The 26,575-nt window shown below is 33.7% G+C and overlaps 2 protein-coding genes and 1 pseudogene across 2 annotated transcripts; 1 reads left to right on the top strand and 2 right to left on the bottom strand.

The window, feature by feature from the left end:
* The first annotated feature begins 410 nt into the window (after positions 1–410).
* On the top strand, positions 411–1,027 carry LOC148918615 (uncharacterized). The gene has a single exon (XM_089049170.1). It carries the CDS (start codon positions 497–499, stop codon positions 827–829), a length of 333 nt encoding a protein of 110 aa, XP_088905296.1. The 5' UTR covers positions 411–496; the 3' UTR covers positions 830–1,027.
* Positions 1,028–9,727: 8,700 nt separating this feature from the next.
* LOC103325458 (protein ROOT HAIR DEFECTIVE 3 homolog 2-like) lies at positions 9,728–16,875 on the bottom strand. The gene is made up of 22 exons (XM_008227624.3): positions 16,637–16,875; positions 16,485–16,551; positions 16,297–16,399; positions 16,049–16,119; positions 15,477–15,540; positions 15,327–15,392; positions 15,168–15,215; positions 15,025–15,087; positions 14,860–14,916; positions 14,426–14,584; positions 14,259–14,327; positions 14,074–14,165; positions 12,753–12,831; positions 12,104–12,269; positions 11,917–12,041; positions 11,539–11,801; positions 11,364–11,460; positions 11,103–11,273; positions 10,913–11,017; positions 10,437–10,531; positions 10,233–10,329; positions 9,728–10,148 (listed from the first exon to the last, which is right to left on the bottom strand). The coding sequence occupies exons 1-22, from the start codon at positions 16,782–16,784 to the stop codon at positions 9,855–9,857; spliced, it is 2,499 nt and encodes an 832-aa protein (XP_008225846.2). The 5' UTR covers positions 16,785–16,875; the 3' UTR covers positions 9,728–9,854.
* Positions 16,876–18,498: 1,623 nt separating this feature from the next.
* LOC148918614 (uncharacterized) lies at positions 18,499–20,381 on the bottom strand (annotated as a pseudogene).
* Positions 20,382–26,575: the final 6,194 nt, after the last annotated feature.

The following is a 26,575-nucleotide window of genomic DNA, read 5'->3' as shown; positions in this document are numbered from 1 at the left end:
TTTTGCGGGTGTGCATTTGATGGGCTTCGTCAAATCTGCCAGGTCTTCTTCTTCGTGAGGAATAAGCATCTTACAAACCATAGCATGCGCAAAGCGTGATAACTGCGAAACACCTGAGGAGATTTGCCACTGCTATGCCTCGACGAGTGCCTTGAAGCGTGGCTTATATCGATTGTCAAATAAAAAACGACGGCTAGTGTTACAAGTGTGGAGTTTTTGTTTGACAATGGGGCCAAAAGTCTCCAAACGATACAGCAAATTAACAAAGTGATGAGGGATTCACTGAGACTCCCATGTTCTCAGCTTACGACCGCTAATCTCTCTAAGCCGCGCTAAAAGATTTTACGAATTTTAGACCGCCTTCACATTCTTCTTCTCTATTTATACTTTTCCGAGCCTACATGCTTCTCCATCCCAAAATCTTCTAAGCACCTTTAGAAATCTCTCTCGGTCTCACTCTCTCTCTCTCTGTTTTTATACACTCCAAACAAACATCATGAAAGGCTTCATGGTTTTTCTATTGCTTGCCATGCTAATAGCTTCAGCCATCACTACTCTCTCTGCAATACCAGACGAAGAAGAATCATTCTTCAACGAGGAAAACAATACTGATGCAAAGGACGAAACCAAAAACCAGTTCGGAAAAAGCACTTCTCTAAGAAGCCGCTTCCTTGCCTACGGCAAGTGTGGGAAGAAATGCAAGTACTCAGAGATTTGCTGCGAAGGTAAGTGTGTGAATCCGAACTCGGACAATGAAAACTGCGGCAGCTGCAACAACGCGTGCAAGAAAGGCACTTCATGTGCGTATGGACTGTGCAGCTATGCATGAACACTAATTATCATGACGCACCAGATAGATCACTGCTACTGGATCGAGAAGGAATAAGGATATTGCAATATTAATTGCGCAGCTATACTTTTATACATGAAAATAATTTATAAGGACCCTTGAAATAAGAATATGGGATTGTGATCTGTAATTTTATATTTATTTTCACTAATGAGAGCAACACGAATTCCAGAGTCATGACTTTGTGTTAATTAGCAGCATATTATGCATGAGCCCAAGCAAATAAGCAGCTTGCCTAACCTGCATGTTTCTTCATCAATAATAATCACTCTCTAAATTGTTTTATGCATGTCTCTTGTTCATATTCACCTAATTCGAGTATAATTAAGGGCTTATCCAATATAGATCCCTACATTTTCTATTTCGTAGACATATACCCATCACTCTATAAATCTATGTGTAAAACCCAATTTCAAATTTAAATGACCAGTAGAATATAATAGGTCGTAGTATTTCTATGTTTTTACATCATTACAACTAAACTTCATATTTTATTTCTAATTTATTTCAAGCATTTCATTAACGGCCATAATTGTAATTAATATACTCCCTATTAATAGTATATCAATCACCCCATTTCTTTTAAGTGGCATTCCCTCTCACATCTCGCCCCCTAAAATTGCAAACAAAAAAAAAATCTATAAATTACATATCCAATAATGTACCTATGAAAAATATAATATAAATATATACATATAAAATATAGGTATATTATTTACCCAAAAAAAAAAAACAAAGTCAGTTACTTTGTAATTGCGTATATTTTTCATAATTAAAAATAGGTACACAATAATTTATAAAAAAAATATAGGTACATTATTTACCCACAGGTAAATTATTTTACAATATACCTATAAATGTGTATAGGTACATTATTTGGAGAGGAAAAATAGGTACATTTTTTAGATAAATAATAGGTACTTTATTCGTAGTAGGTATATTATTCAAATGGCAGGTACATTGGATGACATATAATACCTAAATCCTAATTGTAAGTACATTAAAATTAATGTAGGTATATTGGATGTCATATAATGTAGGTATATTGGAATAGATAATTATGTACACTTTTCATACTAGGTAAATTATATTTTTCATAAAACAAACAAGTAATAGGTACATTATTTTTTCAACATAATTAGTATGTACAGTTTTATTCATAAACAATTATAAAGTGGATTATTAGTCATGTATAATTCATAAAAAGAAAATAACATAAACATTTTATTAAACAAACGATTACCCAAATTTGAATTTATTGTTAAATTTTTTCAAAAATGTTTCAAAATTAATTCCTACATCCATTACAACCATTTGGAGATCTTTCCAAATTCAACATCTATCAATCCAATTAAAAACTGTTTCCATATTGATTCCTACATTAATATACAAAATGCAATAATGGCTTAGTTGGGGGTATTTTTGGAATCTGAAAAGTACAATAAATCAGATTTTATGCTTAATTAGGTAACTTGCTGAGTTGGATCCTAGTTATGGGTTTTTACTTATACAAATTGGGTATTATTTATAGGAATAAAAAGTGAAGGGTTTTAGGTACGGCAAATTGAATTTGAAGGGTGTAAGCCAAATTTACTATTTGAAAAAAGTGGGTATTTTAAATAGAAAACTAAAGAAAAGGGTTGTAGATGATTTAAAATGAATTTTATGGGTCTAAGCTCAATTTACTATTTAGAGTACTCATCCAATGGTCACATTTGAGTCTGCATGCCAAGTACATATATAGTGCATTGGTACTATTATGATATAGAATGTAATTTGCTAGGGTTTTGAAAATGATTCGAGTGTTAAATATTGGTGGTGAAAATGAAGAGTATGGTGTGGGAACCACAAGTCATCTAATGCGTTTATCAATTTGGTGACAGAAGGAAAGGTTTGAAAAAAATTCAAGGGGAGGTTGGGGACAAATCAACAATAATATCAAAAGTTCCAACAATAACATCAAAAGTTATCTCTCTCTCTCTCTCTCTCTCTCTCTCTCTCTCTCTCTCCTAAGAGAGCCACAAAGTGACCGCAAACCGACTGTATATATATGTAGATGTTGAAATAATTAGAGTCAAGCCAAGCGCATAAAGAGAAAATTGATTGTTGAAATTGAGTCTGCAAAGTCCATGTGATGATGTGATTGTGTATATATATATATATATATATATACAGAGAGCTTCTATTGAGAGATTCCTCAAATAAGCTTATTTGAGGGACACCCCTTGTAGGCCCCACTCAAGATTGTATTTCACTAATCTAAACCGTATATTTTGTAGATACTCATTCAAAGATCATCTATACAAAAAATCACTTGAATCCGATATCATTTGACTACTCAATTGAGTTATTGAAATTTTAGTACTTTCTTGAAGCACTGTGTTCATTGATTTTGTAAGACACAATTGGATGTCGAAACAGTTTCCGATTTGTCTAATTTTTTGTAAGGATGATCTATGGATAAAGACCTAAAAAATAGATGGTTTGGATCATTGGGAAAAAAAATTGTAAGGTACCCTAAAGGGCGTCCCTCAAATAAAATTATTTGAGAGATCCCTCAATAGAAGGGGACTGATATATATATATATATATATATATATATATATATTCAATGAAGGAACTTAAAACTGAGTTCCAGCTTAGGCAAACAAGCATATTCTTATTTTTCTCTTTTCTATTTATAGTCCTCATGCATTTGGAGGCTGCATGCGAAGTAGTCCATGGCACTATTATAATATATAATATAGAATGTATGGCACTATAATAATATAGACAACATAATCATAGAATATAGTAATATGTTTTGCTGAAATTTGAAGGCTTAATGACCATAATGGCCAGTTCTCTTACAAAGACAACGTGCTTATGAATATAGTAATAACTAAGTACATCACATCTTTCATTAATTATATATCAAAGATTATTCGGATCAGTTGAAAGGTGCAAATAAAGAAATGTAAATATGAAAGATACCCTCTTATGAATGCAACTGCATGAACAAGAACTATTACTGTTTCCACGAAGTTCCTTCTTCGATGGTTAAGTAGAACATACATCCGGGTAATGATGAGAAAGAAACCACATCCAAAATATATTGCATCAATTACGGTGGTATTAATACCTACAATAAACAAAGCACTGTGATTAGACGATAGAGATTGTAGCGGGTAGACATCAGCTGGGGAGGTGGTGGATCATGAAAATGTGATAATTAATCAGGAATTTTTATTTTCTTTGTTTTTATCTGACATTGTAATCATGAAGTTGCCTCAGTCAGAGATTAATATGCTATAGGAAAACTTTAGGTATGCAGATCTGCGCAGCTAGCAAGTAGATAATCATTAATTAAAACTAAACTACACACTAGATAATCTAAAAAAATTACTAATTCAAGAAAATAAAGACAATGAATAATAATTAACATTCTTCAAAGTGTTATTGCCTATTAGTATGAATTAATTTACAGTGCTTACAACTTATTACACGATGAACATCCCACACACACCCTAATAGTAAAGAGCATATATATATATATATATATATATATATATATATGGCCTGTGAAAATATGAGAAAGAGAGAGAGAGAGAGAGAGAAGACTTTGGAAGCAAAAGACCTAGAGGCATTGCTGCTTTGCCTAGAGAGTGAGATATATATACTAACAATTAGCTAAGTTAAACAAGAAGAAAATTCCTGATTTAGATCAAGACGCAAAAACCCAACAATTAGCTAAGTTAAAATAAATGTACTTTGAACAACAAAGAGCATATATATATATATATATATATATATATTATGGGCTGTGAAAATATGAGAGAGAGAGAGAGAGAGAGAGAGAGAGAAGGAAGAGTTGGGAAGCAAAATACCTAGAGGCATTGCTGCTTTCTCCCTTTGCTAGGTTTCAAGTTTGGAGTGCTACAATAAACAAAGAAATGTGATCAGAAGTAGTTTTCTAAGAACCCTAATGATATATGTAAACACTACTAAAAGACTGGTCTAAAAGCACGATCCAAAGAGCACAAAAAATACATTCATGTCCTTTTCAAACACGTTGACATAGTATTTGTGTGATATAGAGGGAAAACACAAATGTTTTGTGTCCAATGTTAACAGAATAGGGAAATAATTGTGCTCAAAAAGTTTAGGCACAAATTTCGTCTCCAATTATCATATCATCATCAAAGTACTTGTGACTGAAAGATGCTATTGTTAGGAGGGACTTTGTTGCAAATACTATAGGTTCTATTGTAAATCTGTAAAATACGTAGATACTCATAGTTAGTTGTACAAAGAATTATTGTAACAAAATTTATTTGTTTTTGGTATTTGAATTTCTTTAAATTAAATTAAATTATTTTTATTTTTTATAAAAGTTTACATTTTTAGCCACAGTTATTTGCGTCCATATTGAATAAAATATATTATTTTTATATTCTCCAAGAGTTGCTGATAAAGAGCTGGAGTACAGGTGGGGCCCAGCAACTAGCTCAGTCATTTGTCAAACTCCCATATAGAAGACCGACAATTTCGTAGTGGCCATACAGTTTTTACCACAGTTTTTTAGTAGTGAAATATGTTAAACATTTTGGTATATATGGTCTGTGAAAATATGAGAGAGAGAGAGAGAGAAGAGGTTGGAAGCAAAATAACTAGAAGGATTGCTGCTTTACCTCTTCTTTCTCAAGTTTGGAATGCTGAATGCAAGGGCGGAACCAGAAATTTTTCAACGGGTGGGCTAGCTAAAGTTATTAGCTTTAAAATTTAGTGATTATTTTTTTTTGGTACTTACAATTTCTATAGTCTTTCTAAAAATAGAAGTAAACATTAAATCATATAAACCAAGCTAGTTCATAACTCCATAGACTAATTTTCAATCAGTTTTAACATAAACCAAATAGGGTTTAACACCATAGTAGATTGAACATCTAAGGTTTTTTACCTAGATTGACCTTAGGTTCTTTCATGCATTCATATTATAGATGAAAAGTTATTTTATGTAAAAATATTGACTAAGTATGAAAAATGGGTTTTCGAAATAATCATTTTCTCAAGATAATTTTTAGCGGCTTTTATTCCTCACACATCAAATAAGAAAACTTGATTTTATGGGATTTTAGTATGAAGTATATATTGACTTAATGAGCCATCATTTTTAGCCTAAATCGTATTTGGCACTAAAACCGATTTTTCATATTTTGATTTGGTGGGAATTTGATTTTCTAGTATTTTTATTTGAATCCAAATGGGGGGTACTTCTTTATTTACATTGTAAACTTAAGTAAATGGAGTAATATTAAAATAAATAAAAGTAAAATGACAAAGACAATTTACTTAAATGTTGAAAATGGAAATAAGGTAATCTGTAAAGCGCCACTGACTGAGCTAATATTGAAAATAAGTTAAATATATAAGTTTTATATTTTTTTCCTTAAAATACCACAGGGCTACATCTGTAGTTCCCTTAGTGTGGTTCCGCCTTGGCTGAATGAACTTGAGCAACACTTTCAGTATTTATATAAACCTAGCGGCTAGCTATAGAAAACTACAGATACATGGGGGTAAGGTAATCTGTAAAGCGTCACTGATTGAGCTAATATTGAAAATAAGTTAAATATATAAGTTTTATATTTTTTTTCTTAAAATACCACAACAGCCCATGTAGCCTTAGTGTGGTTCCGCCTTTGGTGAATGAACTTGAGCAACACTCTCTGTATTTATATAAACCTAGCGGCTAGCTGTAGAAAACTACAGATACATGGGGTATTAGGTTAGCTGGCTTCATTTGCAGCTGGCAACCAAGCTTTCCCTAGAAAGCAATAAAAAATCAACCTTCCAAATCCAAACGTAACAAGGCTAGAGCACATGGAGGGTTATATATGTAACTTCCGCGAGAAAGCCGCAAAAAGGTTGTTGCAAGTGACTGCTAGCCTATGTCTAGGCCTCATCATTTGGCCCGCGGGCTCATGGGCCGATGGGGGCCCGCCCGACCCATTGGAAAAAAGCCCGGCCCGGCCTGTTATGGGCTTTGAGATGGCCGGCCCGCTTTGGGCGGGCTAGGCTTGGGCTTGGGTGTCGAAGCCCGGCCTAGCCCGCCCGATTAAGCCAAGAAAGCCCGCCCGGCCCACCCACAAAAGCCCGGCCCGTTAGGTCCGCATACATATATAATTATGTATAAATAAGAGTTTATGATTAGGATTATATCACTTAAATCACATATATAATTTGTTTCATTTCATTTACTTTTCTTTACTCATTCCTAATTTATAATTGGATGATTAGCACATTAATTTGTGTCAATTATTAATACAACAATTATATATATATAAATAAGATGAACAATATATCATATCACTAAATATAATCATATTATAAAACACAATCGCACTACTACCACCAAATATAATCATGTTTTTCTTGAACACATCACCAAACATTTACATATTTATTTATACCATCCTTTAAAAAAAATATCTTTTTGATACTTATTATTTTTTAAAATTATTTCTTAAAACGCATTACGGTCTAATTATGTAATAACCTCAAAAATAATACTTTGTTTTATTATTTTTGTGGAAAATCTTATTAAGTTGTGTGACTTTATTGGGTATTTTATGAATTTGGTTTGATGTGAAAATATTGGAATTAAGTGAGTTTAATCTCAAATTTAGACTAAAATGGCCTTATGATTAAGTTTATGATTTTTTTCGAATGAAGTAGGCCCGTTTTGGCCCGTCCCGTTGGGCTTAGCCCAGCCCGGCCCAATGGGCTTTCTCAAGCCCGACCTAGGGCTTTGAATTTTCTAAAAAAACCCGGCCCGGCCCGATATTTTCTCTCTTCTCTTTAAAGCCCGGCCCTAACCCGTTAAATTTGGTTCGGGCTAGCCCGGCCCGACCCATTGACGAGCCCTACCTATGTCTACGTATACTACTTACAATAAACAGAAAAGAAATGAATTTCGCAGGTACAACTCTGTCTCTCTCTTTCTCTCTGTCCCTCTTTCCCTATCACACTGTAGAAACCGACATCGTAGCAGGCAGAAGAGATGTAGTTGTACATACCCACCATTTTAAAGCTGTAGCTGATTACATATATTCTCATGGAGGCTCAAAATGTGACCCTTGGATGAGTGCTATAAATACCCACCTATTACATTCCTGGGCAAATTTTGATAGGGAAACAAAAAAAAAAAAAAAAAAAAAGGAAAAAAACAAGAGAGGTAAATTAAGCAAATCAATACATATATGTATTGCCTGGTTTTGACGAGACTAATTATATGTAGTTTATGTTAATTAGTGCAACAAATTTCTAAAGATTTCATGACAATTTAATTAGAAAATTTGGCATAAGTCCAATTCTTATGGGAGATTTTGAGTGCAATCCACGTAGAAGTTGTTGTTGATCCAAGTCCTTTAACTTTTGTGTCACATAAAATTACATAACTTTTATTTATTTATCTATGTTTATATTATATTTTATTAATTAATTAATTATTTTGTTGTTCTAATTATGCCCCTAAAACATAAATAAGGTAAATTATGGATTTGTAGGACATTAAATATCATATTTGTTTTGAATTTAATTGCAAATATATTTATTGAATTTTGAAATTTTGCTAAGGTATACCGACCTCAAAATTTATAATAAGAGTTCCTAGAAATTTCATACCTTAACAATAGGTAAGGTCAGGGTCGACTTTGGGGACCTTGGGGGTGGCGGGAAGGGCCATGGCCATGGACCTCCAATTAAGGGGGTCCTAAATTTTCATATATATATATATACTAGTGTCCAACTTTAAAACAAAAAAGAAACTAGCCCCTTGTGAATTGGTTTCTTTTTTTATTTTTTATTTTATTTTTAGAATTAAGAAAAGATAACATGGGTAGTTATGTTCCATAAAAGTATAATCTATTATCTAATTTTTTATTTTATTTTATTTTATTTTTAGAATTAAGAAAAGATAATATACGCCGTTTTCTCTAAATTTAACACAGCTGGCAAGATGTGAGTTTCTTCACAATGACAAAAAAGGAATCTCATGTATAAAATATTAATAAATACATAACAGGTGGCTGATTTGAGTTTTTTTTCTTGTCCAGATTGGATTAATCAAGGTATCTTTGTAATATTGGTAGTAGAATTGGGTATATTTATAAAAATATCCAAAAGAAAATGAATTTTGGTCACCATATATCCGTCTCGTTCCTTTTCCCACCATTTGTCGGATGTTCTCTCACTCTGCAATTCGAGTTTAAATATATTTTTTCGTAATTTAGATTAGATTGAAGTATAATATCGTTTGAATAAAATAATAATAAAGCCCTTTTGAAAATCATTTATATTTTTTAAGAATTTGGTTTATTTGTATTACTCCAGCTTTTGGCCCAATTTTTCAACTGTATTTTATGTGCCTCAATTCAACTTGCCAAAGAAAAGAATATCACTTAAATCGAAAACCATTTAAGAACATACTTGAAACATTGAGCTCGTCTACTTCATTTTATCACATATAGATGTTTCAATGATTTTTGGAAACTTAATTACATTGGTAGCAGGGTAATGCAAACCTCAAACCTGTTTTCATTTCTCAAGTGCAAAGCCCGTTTGATAATCATTTTATTTTTCATTTTTGTACTATAATTTAGAGGAAAATGAGAATAAGAATGGAGTGAGATGAGATTTGAGAAGAGGATGAGAAGGGAGGATGGAGTAACAAAAGTGAAAACAATTTCAAATAGATTTCAGTTTTCTAGTTTTTGTTTTCAATTTTGTTACTCCTCCCTCTCATCTTCCCTCTTAATCTCATCTCCACTGTCATCTAATTTCTACCTTCACCTAGAAACAAAAATAACAGCTAAACTATTTTGTAAGACCACAGTATTTCAGCAAGCCCCCATTTATTTCATCAACTGCGAACAAGAAAAAAAAAAATTCAAAAAGAAAGAAAACTAACGCCACAACAGCATTGTAATTCTAATCTGATACACACGGTATAAACACATATACATCATGACGGTTCAACTTCTTGAACGTTTGTAGGTCGCCTTTGTCTCAAGGGAGGGCTTGAGTATTCGACGCCACCATCCGATGACGACATATTAGATGACACAGTTGACTCAGGAATTGAGCATGATACTGTGTTTGGCAGAGGTGTTTCATTTCTATGACTCTGGGAAGCAACAGAAACTGGCCGCCTGGGTGCTTCAGGTGCTGGATTACCCTGAGATTTTTCTGCAAGTTTTCTTAAAAGATCCATAACAGTTGGAAGAAACCTCGATACGATAGATAGTATTCCTGACAGCTGCTAGCACCAAACAAAGGAAACTAAAATTAGAACCCAGATTAAAATAAGGAAAATTCCAGTAAAACTCAATTTTATACTCACGATGCCATGTTGGAACACTCTCGCAATGCCCATCTGTACCCATAAGGCCGTTGAAATTAAAAATGCAACAAATAGAACCACGAGGTAGAGAGGGTTCCTGTTTTATTTGAAGGGAAAAGCCACGGGATTAAAAGATGGGACAGACTTTAGGGACATCCAAACAATTAACAAATGTGGAGAACCTAGTACTCTTAATAAACTTACGTTATAAGGAGAATAATTTCGTTAAAACCAAGAACAATCATCACCAAAATAGTCCATAGAGGAGGCCACCAGTTGTTACTCTGCTTGTGAGCCTCCTGAAAATACAAAAACAAACGGCAGCAAAAATAAAATTGCACGATTAGATTGAGCAAGCCTAAGCCGTTAAAAAGTCGAGATTAGGATTTCCATATGTTCTGGAACTTCATATATAAAATGTTTTGAATTAGGATAAATAAGAACAAAGAAATGTCATCTGAAGACGATGCACATATCCTAATTCCAAGTTCCTACTACCAGTTGCCCATTACTTTAGCAAGAGCATACTCCAATTATCCAGATCTTCCTAATTCAAAATTTTGCAGAACATTTCATGAAAAACAAAATCCATTTATTCTTCATGCAACACCGTTTAAATGATAATTAAAACAATTAAACTACTGAAGTTAGAGTTAAGATAAAAGAAACTAAAAATACACCTGGGCTGAAATAGCTTGAGTGACACTATACTCAGTCTCTGCCTTGAACTGTCTCCACAACGACTTGCACTGTACTGGAGTAATTAAAGTATCCTTTGATGAAACCTGGTTCAAAGTTAACCTTAAATAAGAAACCAGTTTGATCATACAAACATTATACAGATAAACCAAAACACATTAAATGGTGTACCTCTTCCCAAGTGCTTGAGGCAAGAGGATATGTAGAAGCTGCTACTCTCCTATCTTGCGAAGATGAAACAGTAACAGTTCCATCCATCAAAGAAGAAAAGAGAAGTTTTTCAATATTATCTGGCTTTGACTCCATGCGGATGGCAGCCATGACCGACAAAAGCTTTAGAGACTGCAAGAAAGAGATCATAAAATATAATAATATCACTTTAACACAAATAGACAGATAAACTATACTTCCATAAAAGTTCCCAATGATTACCGCGGAGCGGGCATCCTTGGTAATACTTCTAATGTCTTCTTTCTCAGTCCAAACCCTTGGCATTGAATCACTGTCATAATTGAAGACTGTCGAGAACCTGAGAAATGTTAACAAAGGTGATAAGCAACCAATCTGACAATGAAAAGAGGAGAAAATTTGTTGATTAGTTCTCTACCGATCCTTCATGTGGATCATAATGTTTCCAGCCTCTTCTTGTGCTTTTTTCTCAACCACATTTCTTGCATAATCCCTTAAATTTTGATTCATTTTGGTAGATGTATCTTTGTCCAACTCAAAACCAGCAACTGCAGCTGAGAACTCTGATACTGCAACTTCAGTTTCATGATTAAGAAGTTTTCTTATTGAAGTCCAAGTGTCTTTTCCACCAGTTTCAAGTAGTGCCTCTACAGGTCCAGTTAAAGATGCAGAAAGTTGTTTCTGCAAAATTAAAGGGTATTTGCATTGAGTATTTTGAATAACAAATAATATGAGCATAACTTTAAAAGTATCATCCGGCGTATAACAAGACTTTACTCCATCATCAGAAAACTACCTCATAATTGATTTTCAGTTCTGACAACTTTGCACTACGAACGGATGATGCATGAGCATCTATATCACGTTTAAGTTTTTCCCTGACTCTTGAACCATCCCAATCAACTTGTTGTATGGCAGCATCTGAAAAAGCATAAAAGATAAGTAATAACAAAGATTTTTTGGTTGACAAGCATATTAATTACCTGCACATCCTTTGTCAAACTCAAGCATGGAAGACTGACTAGAGGTACGAACAGATGAAGCAAATTCTCCTCCTTTGTTTAACGATTGCTCCAGCCTCACTTTAAAATCTTCAAGTGCTTTAGAACGCAGGTGTCCCAGCATGGTCGTGTATGCAGGGTAAACAAACTGGAAAATTCATAGGAAAACAAGATTTAAGCTAAAATAAGCATGATAATTGGAATCAGTGGCTGCTATGAATTCTCAAAATTGACAATACGAAATCCATCCTGCACATTAATTAGTCTGGGTCTGAAGAGAATCTGAACTATAAATATCGGGCAATGTTACTGTTCGAGTATTAATAACAAGCAAGCTCTATAGTCACTTTAAACTTCTCGTATGTAATTAGATGGAGTCAAGCTTCAGTAATGATGTTTGGCAGCTTATTTTAAACATAATTATTTGACAGGACTACCAGAAGGAGAAAATTTATGTTGCCAATACAATTCATTATCACGCCCTTCATTTTGAGATTAGGGTCAACAGTAATGCGGTATTCAAATTAATTTGGAGGCTTCTCACGACTTCCCTATTTTCCAAGAATTGTCTAAGAAACTGAAAACCTAACTAAAATCTCTGTTAAATTAGAGAGACAGAGAGTAGCCATACATCCAATGCTTTTGACTCCAATAATTGTCGTTTTGCGTTCCTTACACCTTCATCAAAGTAGACGGCCTCCATGTCATATCTGTCATTCATAAGCAAGATCAAGACAGAAATAAAGCCAGTACTAAAAACAGTACAAGCCATACAACACCAACAATTAAACTTCCTATGCATAGTAAAAACACAAAATAAGCACACATATACACATTAAGAATCCCTCAACACTGAGACGCTACTTGCTAGTTTTAGTAGTCAAGCCAAAACCAGTGGACAGAGTAACGTGTGAAAAATGCATCCAAATTTTTTTGAATAAGTGATCAATCCAATGACAATGTAAAACTACTGCAAATATAAGGTAATAGCAGGTACTCGGGCTCAAATAGCATCTGATTGATATTTACAGCATAAAATGGAGATACACTATACTACCCAAAACTACACAGACAAAAAGAATTATTCTCTGAAAAGCAGTATGGCTACAGTGGTTGCTTTGTTATTATAGTGTGAAATAACCAACAGATTAATGTCTGGCCTATCAAATATTAAGAACTTTACATCATACTCACAGCATTTGGTTGCTTCCTTGCAAGCAGTTGAGGGATAATAAAAAATTTACTTATTGTCGTGCCAAAAATACTATCACCTAGGAGAAGTTTTATCTTTTTCAACAAACTTTAGGAGAAGTTTTATTTTTTGACAAAATTAACTTTCAGCTGGTGGAAATACAGAAGATGGAGCTCTTAAATAAGGCACATAAGCTTGTTTCTTCAGAACAAACAATCTAATATATATGGTTGGGAGTCAGAGTGTTGCAAGTCCAGCAATATAAACAGCCTGGCAGACTACTTTGTAGAGAGAGAAGGGGGATGACTGAAAACAAGCAAATATAATCAGATCATGTGAAGCTACTACAACCAGAGAAAATGATCTTAAGAATCTAACAGTGTATGTACTTCCTCATATCTTTCTCCACCAAAATATATTCAGTTTTAACACATGTTTTTGAATAATAAGAAAATTTTAAATTAAGAGAGTAAAGGTAACAACACTTAAATGGTATTAGGTTTTCCAAGTCTCTATTTTTTTCCAATGAAACAAATGAAGAACAATGCTTTGTAAGTTAGAAACGAAATGGGTAGAGGGTATAAATGCTGTCTAAATGGAAAAGAAAGGAAACATAGTGTTTCTTCTCCTAATTAGATGTTCCACCAAATCCCTCTCCTTTCATCATTGAATTAAAAGAAAATCACAAACATAGACAGTTGCAACCCCTTGTTCACCTTGGAATTTTAAACTAACATATTTAAACAAGAGTGAAACTTACTCAGAAAGATAGGTGCCTAGGATGGAGCTGAGCCTTATACCAAAACCTTGTACGGGACCAGTTTGGACAGCTTCTTTCAATGCCAACCAATCCTAAATCATATTCATCCAATGAATGACCAATAAAACCTTATAGATCATATTAGAAGGCTAAGCTCTCAAAAATGGAGATAAATGAGTACATACCTCATCATAGACTAACTGATTAGATTTCTGGTTGGCAATCTCTTCACACCGAACAGTAGCAACCATAACCTAATTTAATCATTTACAGTGTTATGCACATGTCATAGGCATATGAGAAGTGAAGACCACAAATAATTTTCTAACGGGAAGAAAAGAAACTAAGAAACCTTGTGAGCAGGAAGATCCAGGTCCTTGTTCTCTTTGATTACTTTCCAAATCTGTTGTGCACTAAAGGAAAATCCTGTGGCAGGGACAACACCCCGTCTATCACCAGCAAGCCCTCCTGGAGAAATAGAATGGAAAAAGCGCTGCCTCAGTTGAGCAACCTGCATGATACAGGCCATAACCAGTAAGGATCACAGTAAATTTACAATGAACTAATTTACTTAGGAACATAAGAAATGTTTCCCCTGACGAGAAGGAATTCAAAGGATTATGTTTCCCCTGATATGAAGGACATCAAGCAATTCTTCATATTTATAAATATGCATATTCAACCAATAAGTAGATGACACAACATGCCCCAGAAATCAGAAACCAAAAAAAGAGAAATATAATGGCCAATATGATTTTGGACATAATGAATTGCTCCTGACGTTACCTCCTCCTTAAACTTCTCCTCCTTCTCTTCATAACTGGACAAAGCAACTACTTCTACCTTCACGTCAAAGAATGTTGTAATCAGCAACAATAAGCTTTGACTAATGAGGAAATTAAATAGAACACAAGGCTGTCTGAGAGTAGAGAAGGATATAAGAGATCTCACACTAAAGAAATCACTGAAGGGGGTACTTTTATGGGCTTGGGGCTTCGGAACTCCATCCCATATCTGCAGAATTTAAAATATCTGAGAGATACAAAGAAAACAACTAAGGTATAAAAACAACATAATGTTGAAGACAAAATTACCTTCTGTATATCTTCCCTCAAAACCGGCTCCAGATATTCAAACGGGGTCTAAACAAACAGCCACAAACAAGAAAAAATTAATATGGAACAAGAAAATATTTCACGAGGGCAACATAATTGAATAGATCCTGTTAATAAGCTGAAAAAGTATGCCCAGACCTTCGTTTTATCACGTATAACAAACAGTAACGTCGTTTTACGGGGGCTGAATAAGCGCATCATGACCTATATACATTCAAACTCAGAATTTCATTAACCAACATTAAATGCTGAATAGACAGTAGAGATATAGACATGGTTCAAGGGTACCTGAAAAACTGTTTTCAGTAAAGGTTTGTTTGCAGCTTGCTCGCGACCTATATCATGACACCACCTATATATTATCCAATCTCCAATTAATTTTCAATTACATGTATATGCGCAATCAAAAAATATGTATTGACATGACTTTCCAGATAAGAAGTCATGTAGACAGTATATGGTTGTCACTATGAGCCTACGTATATACTGTTATCTTCAAATCTCAAACAACTTCAGGACTCTGAATTAAAAGTTCCTAATGTGAATAGCCCCCGTTTTCATGAAGGGCAAAGTCCTAATTAAACACTCACTGAGAATGAAATGATATCAGAAGCTTATTTCCTAGGAATGAAAACCAATTTGAAACTAACTTTGTCTTGCTATAACAAACTGACACGAGATACCAATGCATGTGACAATCTTAAATAGACACGTCTGCTCATTTGACATAACACTTACCAGAACAAGTTACAACCCACTAACAAATTGGAGGTAACCACTACATATATGCCCATCAACTATGCAAAGTAATGTACGTTATCAGCCAGGTAATTCCAAGATAAACTAAAAAACAAGCTTACATATTTATCAGCACAATGTCTGAAACTGCCAGGGCAAATAGGGCGCTTTGCTTCTCGAATGTAGTATCATCCTGGAAAAGAACAGAATTTCTGAGGAAGCATGAAGGGCGATTTAATCTGAGAACAATTACATTTTAAATAGAGAAGTTATGAGAAATTTAAAATGTGAATAGAACTAGGCATTAATAGCTCTGATTATATCCCTCGCCAAAACAGAACAAATGGGGTTTTAACAGAAAGCTGATTACCTCGCCTCTCTCCCTGCCATCGGTACCCTCCAAATCCATGGCAATCGTGCAAGGCTCAATGCCAACACACTTGGCTATCCAAATACCCTTAGTTGTTTGGCTCCTGAAGTAAATACATACACATATACATTAGCATCTATTCTAAAGCAAATTGAGTATATGACCAACTGAAAACCTCAGAAACTAACCTTCCACTGTATGCATCCATCTCTCTAAACTTAGTGTGGAACAGATGGTTCAATAAAGTGCTCTTCCCTGTGATTTCATAGGCAATTAATTATCCCAATGTTGCTCAAGCTCAATCAATTAAATTAATTAAAGTAAAAAAGCTTTCTTTTACCGCTGCTCTGAGGACCCATGATGGCAACAACAGCATAGGAGAGTCCACACTCAGCAAGCTTCACTTCCTTGACGAACCTGTCGAGCCCAGAAGAGTTAAACTCACCATCTCCATAGATGAGTTGTGTGGCGCAGCAATCTTCCTCCATGAATACAATACTCTCAAAATTTTCCAACTCTGAGAGCCCAAATCTAGCCTTCAAGGCTCCAACTTTCAAGCGCGACTTATATAAACTTGGAGCTCAGGCTATTGAAACCCAACCTTTATTTTTTTTAAATTATAAATGTGGTCACCTTTTTAAATATTTTCAATTTGTAAAAAAATTATAAAAAATTACTGATCATGACCGTTGGAGGTTAGGTCATTGAAACACATCCTTTTAAAATAAATAAATAAATAAATGTAATCACCTTTTTAAATGTTTTCAAGTGTTGTTTAAATAAAATTATAAAAAATTATTGGTCATGGAATATTGTCTTTAGTAATTTAATTAAATAAAACAATATATAGTTGTGGAATGCATGAGTGTTGTACCATAATTTTTCTCGAAATAATAAAATATGAAAGACCCTAAAATATAGCAATGCATGACTGGAGATGGAAAAATTTAGCCATACACTATTTTTTTAAATTAATATTTTGGAGGGCTAAATTTTAGTTTTGGACTACATTTAGCCCAATAACTAGAGATAGCCTTAGAGTTATAGTAGGAAATACATAAACTCCTTTATTACAAAAGATTCGTACCAAAAGAGAAAGAAATAAAATCATAATAAAATAGAAAATAAATCTCCTAATTGAATTAGGATCTCGAGTCTCTTCTTGTTTTTATTTCTTTTTATTTCTTTTTCTGGTTTCAAGAAAATTGGCGATGTGTCATTGAATTCGTTTGTATTATCGCTGGTGGCAGAATTGGATACGCCACCTCTCTCTCTCTCTCTCTCTCTCTCTCTCTCTACAATGAAAGCTTCGTGTTTATTGATCACTAGTCAAATAAATTTACTTACCGCCATATAATTTATATTATTTGTTCAAAAAATATAATTACATATTTTCACATTATTTTTGTTCACCAAAATATAATTTATATTATTTGTTCAAAAAATAATAATTACTTTTGTGAAAAGGTACTGTATGCATGATTAAAAGAATTTAATAAATAAAGGTTTTGACATGCTAATATTAATGTAGCTACATTTTCTGTTCTATGTTACCCAATTTAATATGTTAAGTTTGCTTAAGCAAATATGGGAAAAAAGAAATTTGAATTTTAAAATTCAAAGTATACGTGACAAAAAAGGAAAAAGAATTTAAAGGCACATTTGGTATTCTATCTAAGTAGGGAACTCAGAAACTATGATTTTCTTAAAAACAATGAGTTCTCTAATTCATTTGTAAAGATCCAAAAAGTTGTTTGGTATGCAAGTTGAAAACTATTTTTGAATCTTTAAAATTTGAAAACTTGTTTGGTTGAAATCTTGAAATTATATATAATTAATATATTTTAATAAACATTATTAAATTAATTTTAACATCCATATTTTAGCACCATATTCTATCTAAATATGTATATGATGACGAAGAAGGCACATAGGAGAACACCTAAAAATGAGCAAGAAATCAGGAGGTATTGTGTGCTTCCAAATATTTCTTAGTAAGCAAGAGAAAAAGAGCATATCCACAAGATTCTCATGCATAATCATTGAACCTATTTAAAAGTTTTCACAACTCCAATCCAATCTCCCATTAATTACAAACCACAAGCTGAAAACCATGACAATAATCATATATAGTCAAGCTCAATTAATCATTTAATCTAAATAAATTACGACTAATCATTCACTCTCGTTCACTTTAGTAGGCTATTGAGCCCACACAGTTCTTCGTGGATCCAACATCTTCAAGAACATCTTCCTCCAATCCAAATAGTAAACTTATCCAAAGCTTTCACATGAGCATCATCATTCACTCCCTCCATGGCCGCCAATAATATTTCCATACAATCCTCAATGGTGCTCAATTCTCTATATGTGGATAGGATACTTCCTTCTCACTCTTGCGCTTAAGCCTTGCCAATGAAACTTCAGTCTTGGCATTAGAAAATGCACATGCATTGAAGGATGCCAAAACAATACAAGTTATACAACAAGATGCATACCTTGAGATATGATGCCCAAACTTCTTCAGATGCTTGAACAGTGTTCATGTTTGGATCCCAACTCATCCCGGTATGAGAAATGAGCTTTCTAAACTCACGGTGAATCTTGTGCAATCAGTTATTTTTATGTTTCAATTTGTCACGATTGTATCTCTTCCCAAACTTGTCAAACAACTTCTTTTCTATTCCAGCCCACTCATTCTTATCTAAAGTATTGGTTTGCAAGCCTTTTTTTTTGCCTCTTCATATAATAGATTAATAAAATGGTCTTCAATAGGCTTTGGTCAATTAGTTTTATCATCAAGCTCATTTTCAAGGATAGTTTGACACCGATCTCTCTACTATGTACTAAATCAATGTAAAAAACAACAACAATCAATTTAAACAGTTGAGAAACTTTGGTTTAACCCCTAATTAATAAATGAAAAACGCAAATGCAGTTGAATTCTGAATATAAAGGGGCAGGATTAATTGACACAAATACAGTTGAATTCTAAATGATAAAGGGGAAGGACTAACTGACACTAACTATTTGTACGATTTCTTTTTGGATCTTTGGATCCTCTAGAGTCTCCCCTCTTAGCTTCAACCCCAGAGATTTCTTTGTCTTTGTTCCTCTCAACCATGAAAGCCCTTGGTATCCGGAAGCGAGGCAATGTGGTTCTAAACAAAAGAAACTATCAAATTTAAACAAAAACTCACATTACCAACAAACAAAACCTAGCTATCCAACAAAATTCCAGAAACCAACATAAAAAAGGCATAGAAAAAGCAAACTGACCTTTGATATTAGAAGAATCCCCAATATCTAGGGTTTAAACTGATGAGAGAGAGGAGGAGAGAGGTAGAGAGAGAGAGAAGGATGAAGAGAGAGAGAGAGGGATGATGAGAGAGATGGAGAGAGAGGGAGCAAGAGAGCTTCAAGTTTCTGCCCTGGAAGCTTGAAACTCGAGCGAGCAAACCAGCAACAGCAAACAATGAGAGAAAAAGAATTCAAGAAAAACACATTTGTTTTGTTTTCAATAATAGGAGTCTTTTTTAGTTTGTTTTGGGTTTGAGTTTTTAAAAATGAGCCTACCAAACGAGTTTTTGGGCCTTTGAATTTAAAATCTGTTTTTGAGTTTATAAAATTGGACTCAAATCAAATACCAACATGTCCTTAATTTTATTAAAATCTCAAACAGTCTACAAGCTTCAATCTCAATTTCTTGGTGTGCCTTGAGATCGAAATCAACAATGTGGTCTGTGCATTATTTCTATAAGGGACATGGGCATGGCTTATTTGATTTGGAACAAATACCATAATGGTCCAGAATTCTTATTATACGTATTCATGGAGGCAGCTTTCAGCCAAGCATGACATACGTAACCCTCAAGGAACCCATGAACCCTAACCATGACATACGTTTTACAGCAATGAAGAACAAACATCTGAAACATCAGAATCAACCCTATTCGGTGTTGGAACAAGGCGTAGAAGCCCTTCTTCATCTCTTCCTTCCTCAAACAAGATGACATGGCCTTCACTATTTGAACCACCTCTAACGATACCACACGAAACAGAAACCGTGGTAACACTAGTATCATGTTTCTCAAACAAATGCAAACAAACAAGGACGACGATCAAGATTTGTGTCGTTTAGTTTAGGAAAAGAGGAAGGCTTGTAGCAAACTAATTTAATTATATTATCTTAAATGCTAGATTTTGGGTATCTTCCTATCAATAATGGAAGATTTTCCGGTTTTAGTTTCTCCTGTGATTATTTTTCCAACCCCTAATAGAAGAAGATGAAAAGGGTTAGTAAATTTTGGCAATGCTTAATTAAATCAAGCGTGTATGCTTAATTAAGCTGATACACGCTTGCTTGTCATATATATATATATATATATATATATATATACACACGTACATATATATCTTATAATTGAAAGACATTGATTTCTTCATCCTCTCCTTTCCTTGATTTTTAAAATTGTTCAACCTTCTTTTCAACTTGAAAAAACATAATGTTATCGTCGACAATAATTGTGTGCTACTGGATTCTGATAATATTGTTAGAGTCTGTTCTCATATACGCAGTCAATAATCGGTCATCCTTACCTTGGATTAAGGTGATGATGAGTATCTTGGACGTCTTCTTTCATTCACAATTTTGGCCCGTTGTGGTGAAGATCCTTTTGCCACTCGAAGGCTTGGGGCAGTTGCTTAGCATGATTGTGAAGACTATTCAGCATGGCTCTTACTCGGTGGTCTATGGCAACGACACTATTATCTTATCTTCCATAGGTACTTTAAAAATAAAATCAAATAAATTTACTTACAATTTTTTTGAAGTTAATTCGAAGTCTTTATACTTACATACATGCCCCAATTTACCGTCTATAATTTCTCACAGTCAAAATTTCTCTAATTGAATGGCATTATGGTTAGATTTTGTGTTTCATTACCCCTTACGTTTTCTTGACTTGCAGTAATTGTGTGGCTCCTGTATTTTGTGTTGGAGGCAAAATATTTGCACTTGTACGACGGTCGAAATAGAACCCAAGCCTTGGAAGACGACTAGGGGTAGGCATCAATGAAGGCGAATCGATGAAATTAGCCAATCCAAACAGTAATTATCAGTTTAGTTTGGCTTTGATCAAGAAAAAGTCAAATGGTTTAAAAATCAAACTGTACCGTATATATTTTGATTTGGTTTGGTTTTGAGTTTTTATAAACCGATTTAAACCAAACCGGACCGTTTGTGTGTATATTTATTTATATTATATTTTATAGTACTCTAATTAGGTGATGACTTTATATTGATATTTGAATTGAATTATATTAGTTATTGAAATTTGAAGTTTTATGCTATGTTGAGCTTTAAGATGGTTTCATACTCTAGAAAATGATTTAAGTATGAAGAAAGTTGTAAATTTGTTAGTTGTAATTGAGCTAACAATGTTGAAAAAAATACGAAAGGAAAGAGAATCAAGCTTAGGCCTAAACTGGCCGAACCAAACCGTCTTAAATTGGTTTGGTTTGGTTCAATTTCCTTCATCACTTTTGTAAAAAATCAATAACAAAATCACATAATGGGTCCTATTATTATGAAACACAACTACCCATTATCCTTTTTAACTTTAAATTAAGAAAAAGAAAAAGAAAACCAATTAGCACACGTGAGTGAGCGTATAATCCTCTCGTCACCTCCTGACAAATTGCAGATAATAATAGGCTGTGTGCCATGTTTTTCAGTAATACTTTGGCTAAATGCACATGCTCCACAGTAATTATTCTTAATTACCAAAGAAAGAAAGACTGATTTTTATATTATATATTTTTGCTAGCTGAAAATAAACGGTAATGACTTGGAATTAGGATCAGTACTATAATATCCATTGTTTGAAAAAAGTGTTTTTCTTTGGTTTTAAGAAATACATTACAAATGAGATACCTTGGGATCTTAGTTCCGTAGATATTAAAGTAAAACCTAATAACTACATCCATAGGAAAATTACTATTTTTTTTATTTATTATTTATTTAAATTTTTGTTGCAATGCACACTACAAGAAAATAATAGTATTAGTTGTTGATATCGGTGGCACAAATGAGATGGCTAAAAACACTATTACTGCTTTGTTTTTTTAAAAGATATATATAGTGTCAACTTGATAGCCTTTAGATGATTATTTTAATGACATGGCAAGCTTCGGATAAAAGTCAAGTATATCCAAGCATGGAATCCGAATCCGATAAAAAATACGTAAAATACTTAAGAAATACTCATTGGTCCTAACAACTTGACAAAATTTGGAGTGAATGAAAATTTAGTGGATCAGTCACTTGTGAAAAGTTGAATCGTTCAAAATGTTGGGTTAAAACAAATTTCAATCATTATTATCTTTTATACAATGACTAATGACCAATCAATTGATTTGCACAAAAAAAAAAAGAATATATTTTAGTTTTCAAACAAAATGTAATTGTGAACACTGTAAATTAGAAAAAAAATTATTTAGAATAATTAAGTAGAGAAATGGAACTTTCTTTTTGGTTAAGAACTTAAGAGGGAGCCAACCAAACCAAGGCCCGAACACCAATACACAAGGAAACTCACAAAATCCTGAATAGGAACTGAGAAGCCTAAATCAAGAATAATCGTATCAATGTATGGCTGAAATATATTAGGTAAAAAAGTATTAATGTATGGATAATGAGCGTCTATATTTACATGCGATGCATTTATTCATATTTCACAACATTTAGGCAATTTCAATAATCTAATGACACATTTCATTTTGAAAAGTATTTAGAGAAACAAAAACAAAACGTTAAAGTATATGAACTTTGGAGTCAAAATTCAAAGCACTAAATATCTCATGCAATGCAAGCGCGTAAAAGACAGTTAATTAACATTGACTGTTGAATTTGAGTCCACCAAGTCCATGTGATTGGCAATCAACATTGATTCTGATGCAATATATCAATGAAGGAGACGTAAAACTGAGTTCCATTTTAGGCAAACAGTCTTTTTTTTTTTCTTCTCTTTTCATAGCATTCATCCAACGGTCACATTTCATGAGAATGTATGTAATATGCTAGGGTTTTGAAATGGTTGGAGTGTTGAGTATTGGTAGTGGTCCGATGAAATGAAGGTGTGGGGCCCCTTAACTGAAGATAAATCATTATATTCTCATTGCAATGTTGAAATTTTTTTTTGGGGAGGGTGGGGACCAATCAACAACAATTTTTCAACCTTTGTTCTTTATCCAATTTGGTTGTTCTTGGGGTACATAATTAACTAGGGTTACTTTGCTACCATACAAGATGCAATAATTCATTAATTCACTAAGGAAAAAGCCTCACACACACATAATTAAATTTTCATGAAATCTTTAGTAATTTGGTGCCCTAATTAACATAATCTACATATAATTAGTCTCAATTAGTCTCATCAAAACCAGGCAATGCATATGTATTGATTTGCTTAATTTACCTCTCTTGTTTTTTTCCTCATCAAAATTTGGCCAGGCATATAATTGGTGGGTACAATACAAATAGTAGAAGTTGATGTAAATCAAAGTTTGTGAGTCATGTGGACGTACCCAAAAAAGTTGTGACTCAAAAGGGTCGTCAGTTATAGATTAATGGCACTTTAACTAATTAGCATAAATTCCATTATCATGCTTAATGACTAAGCCATGTTTACATAGATGATTAACGCTTAATAATACACTTATCGAAAGCCAACCCAAGTCGTCACACATGTATACATCAACTCAAGTCTTCGATTTGTTTGACATTTTGCAAGTAGCTCAACTCTTTATAAAGCCTTGTTAGGTTTCTCAACTTTCTCAACTTTCTCTTGTTAGGTTACACCCCAAAACCAATTGGGAATGGAGAGTGATGCCCTTTTGGCTGTCATTCCAGATCCAGTGACATGTTTCTCCACAGCAAGGTACTCTCAGAAACAAGTCTTTAGGGTAGTCTCTAACTCAAGTTGGTCATTGTTCATTGGATTACCAGTGGGCGACATGTAAGTGGAAAAAAAAATGGGATTTTGACCTTTGAGTGCCAACCACATATTTATACAAGATGATGAGCCTTTGTTTCTTGACATGGTAATCATTTTCTTTTTATTCATTTTGTATTTGTTGCAGTTTAAAGAGGCGAATGCTTAGTTCTTTGTGTTTACTTCTAACAATATGTATTTTCACCAGAGGGAATTTGGTAACTGCTTGACTATATTTTGGGTTGCTTATGTGTTTGAGGACAATAAGATTTAAAGAGGCCATCCCCTGTTCTGACCTCTAAGCACAATAATTGGAACCTAGTAAAACTTGAATCACCAGAACATACCCATTGACATAATATAACTCTCTCTCTCTCTCTCTCTCTCTCTCTCTCTCTCTCTCTCTCTCTCTCTCTCTCCATGTAGTATACATATATACATATATGTATGTATCTCCTGTTCCATTTTTATTAGAAACATACTTTGTTTTTATGCTTGCTCTAAAATTCTGTGAAATGAGCTTGCTATGGAAATCCTGTTGTCTTCCCTTGCTCTTATACTCAGATGGTTCAGTGTTTCTACGACAGATGAGATAGAAGATCTAAAGGCTTTTTATATCCAACTTCATTTCTTGAAACTGGGCATGATATTCTGTTCTTCTGGGTTGCTCGGATGTTAATGCTTGGATTGGAATGACATTGGGTGACAACGTACCTCTTACAAAGGTGGGCAGAAGTTTTTTTTTAGTGTAGATGTCAAGCCATGTTATAAACAACTTTATACTTGTAATGCATATTGCTTAAGTTTTAACTTGCTAGTTGCTTGACTTTACAATGTTATAGCACATTCTACTTAAGGCTAACGGAAAAGAAGTCTTCTAGAAGCATACTACACTGTTGTGATGAGATTTACAGTAGATGTATGATATAAACTGCTCTTTAGTACGTAAATTATTATTATTATTTTATATTATAGATGTAGAGCCAAGCCATAAAAAGCTTTATATTTGTGGTACATGTTGCCTAAGTTATAACTTGCTTGTTGCCAGACTTTAAAATGTTATAACATATTCTACTTAAGAAGAAAATGTTTTTCTTACTTGGTAAAGCTTGAAGGAAAAGAAGTTTTGTGGAAACATAGTTTTCTGTTGTGCTGAGATTTACATATTTATATATTTGTTAGCTTGTGAGCAAGTTCCATTTAGTGTTTTAGTTATGTATCATAAACTTTGAGGCATGTTCTTTGTTTGCCACTAGCTACAAACCACAAACCAGTCTTTTTCTTGTGTTTGATGACCTTGTTTATTAGGGGAAGAGATTGTGCCCTTACCGGGCGAGTGTTGGTTGTGCCCTATTGCTTAATGACACCTTTCGAACATAAAAGTAGTTATTGTAGACATTCATATTCTCCATGAAAGGAAAGAAGCCTACATCAATACTAACGGATGGGGATGAGGCGATACGCACAAAGCAATTGAGTATGTGTTGCCCATGTGCAATCATAGGTTGTGCTCATGGCGCATGGCAAGGAATGCATAGAATAACTTAAAGGATGAAGAATTGATACTATCATTTCAAGCATATCTTTGGGAACCAATTACAGTCAATGAGTTTGAAAAGAAATGAGAGTTTTTGGATGGCAGAGTTACTACACATAAACAAAAAGATGGCTGCAAAACGAGATGCGTGGGCGAAATCACGCCTTAGACCTAAGTTTTTCTGTGGTATTGTACTACTCAATGCGTGGAGTGTATGAACAAGTTTGTGAAAGATTACATGAGGAAAGACATTAAGTTGTTTGAATGCATACCACCGAAAACAGTTAAAGAAAGTGCTTAGAACAACACTGAAAAGTCTTGAGCGACATGCTTCCTAATTTTACACACATATGTGCTTTTTATTGGTAATACGGTGAACCGCAAAATAATTGGAGTTGTGTGTACCTTGGTGAGAAAGATGTTCGAATAAAGTGCAACTCTAAAAAATATGAAAGTATTTTTGCAAATGACTGCACTATTCGTTGGATGGCTTAGGTTCTACACAAATTTATTTTCGAATCATATGTCATTATTTCACAATTATAAATTGAAAACAAGTAATATCCAATTCTTCTGCCTTTGTAGGTTGAATGGCATAAAAACGTGCTTCACAGAAATCTAAGGTTTAGCTAACTTAGGCACTTCGCCCTTCACCATTCTCAATAGACCATTGCTATGCTTCTTGTCCTCCTTTCCCATATAAGCCTTCATTTGATTGTAGTCTAATGCAACACAATTATGCATAGCT

This window comes from Prunus mume, linkage group LG3 (assembly GCF_029339155.1).
Source record: "Prunus mume cultivar Tortuosa linkage group LG3, ASM2933915v1, whole genome shotgun sequence".
In the NCBI taxonomy this organism is placed as follows: Eukaryota; Viridiplantae; Streptophyta; class Magnoliopsida; order Rosales; family Rosaceae; genus Prunus; species Prunus mume.
The sequence above is the reverse complement of the archived record's forward strand: the minus strand, read 5'-3'. Positions and strand labels throughout refer to the sequence as shown.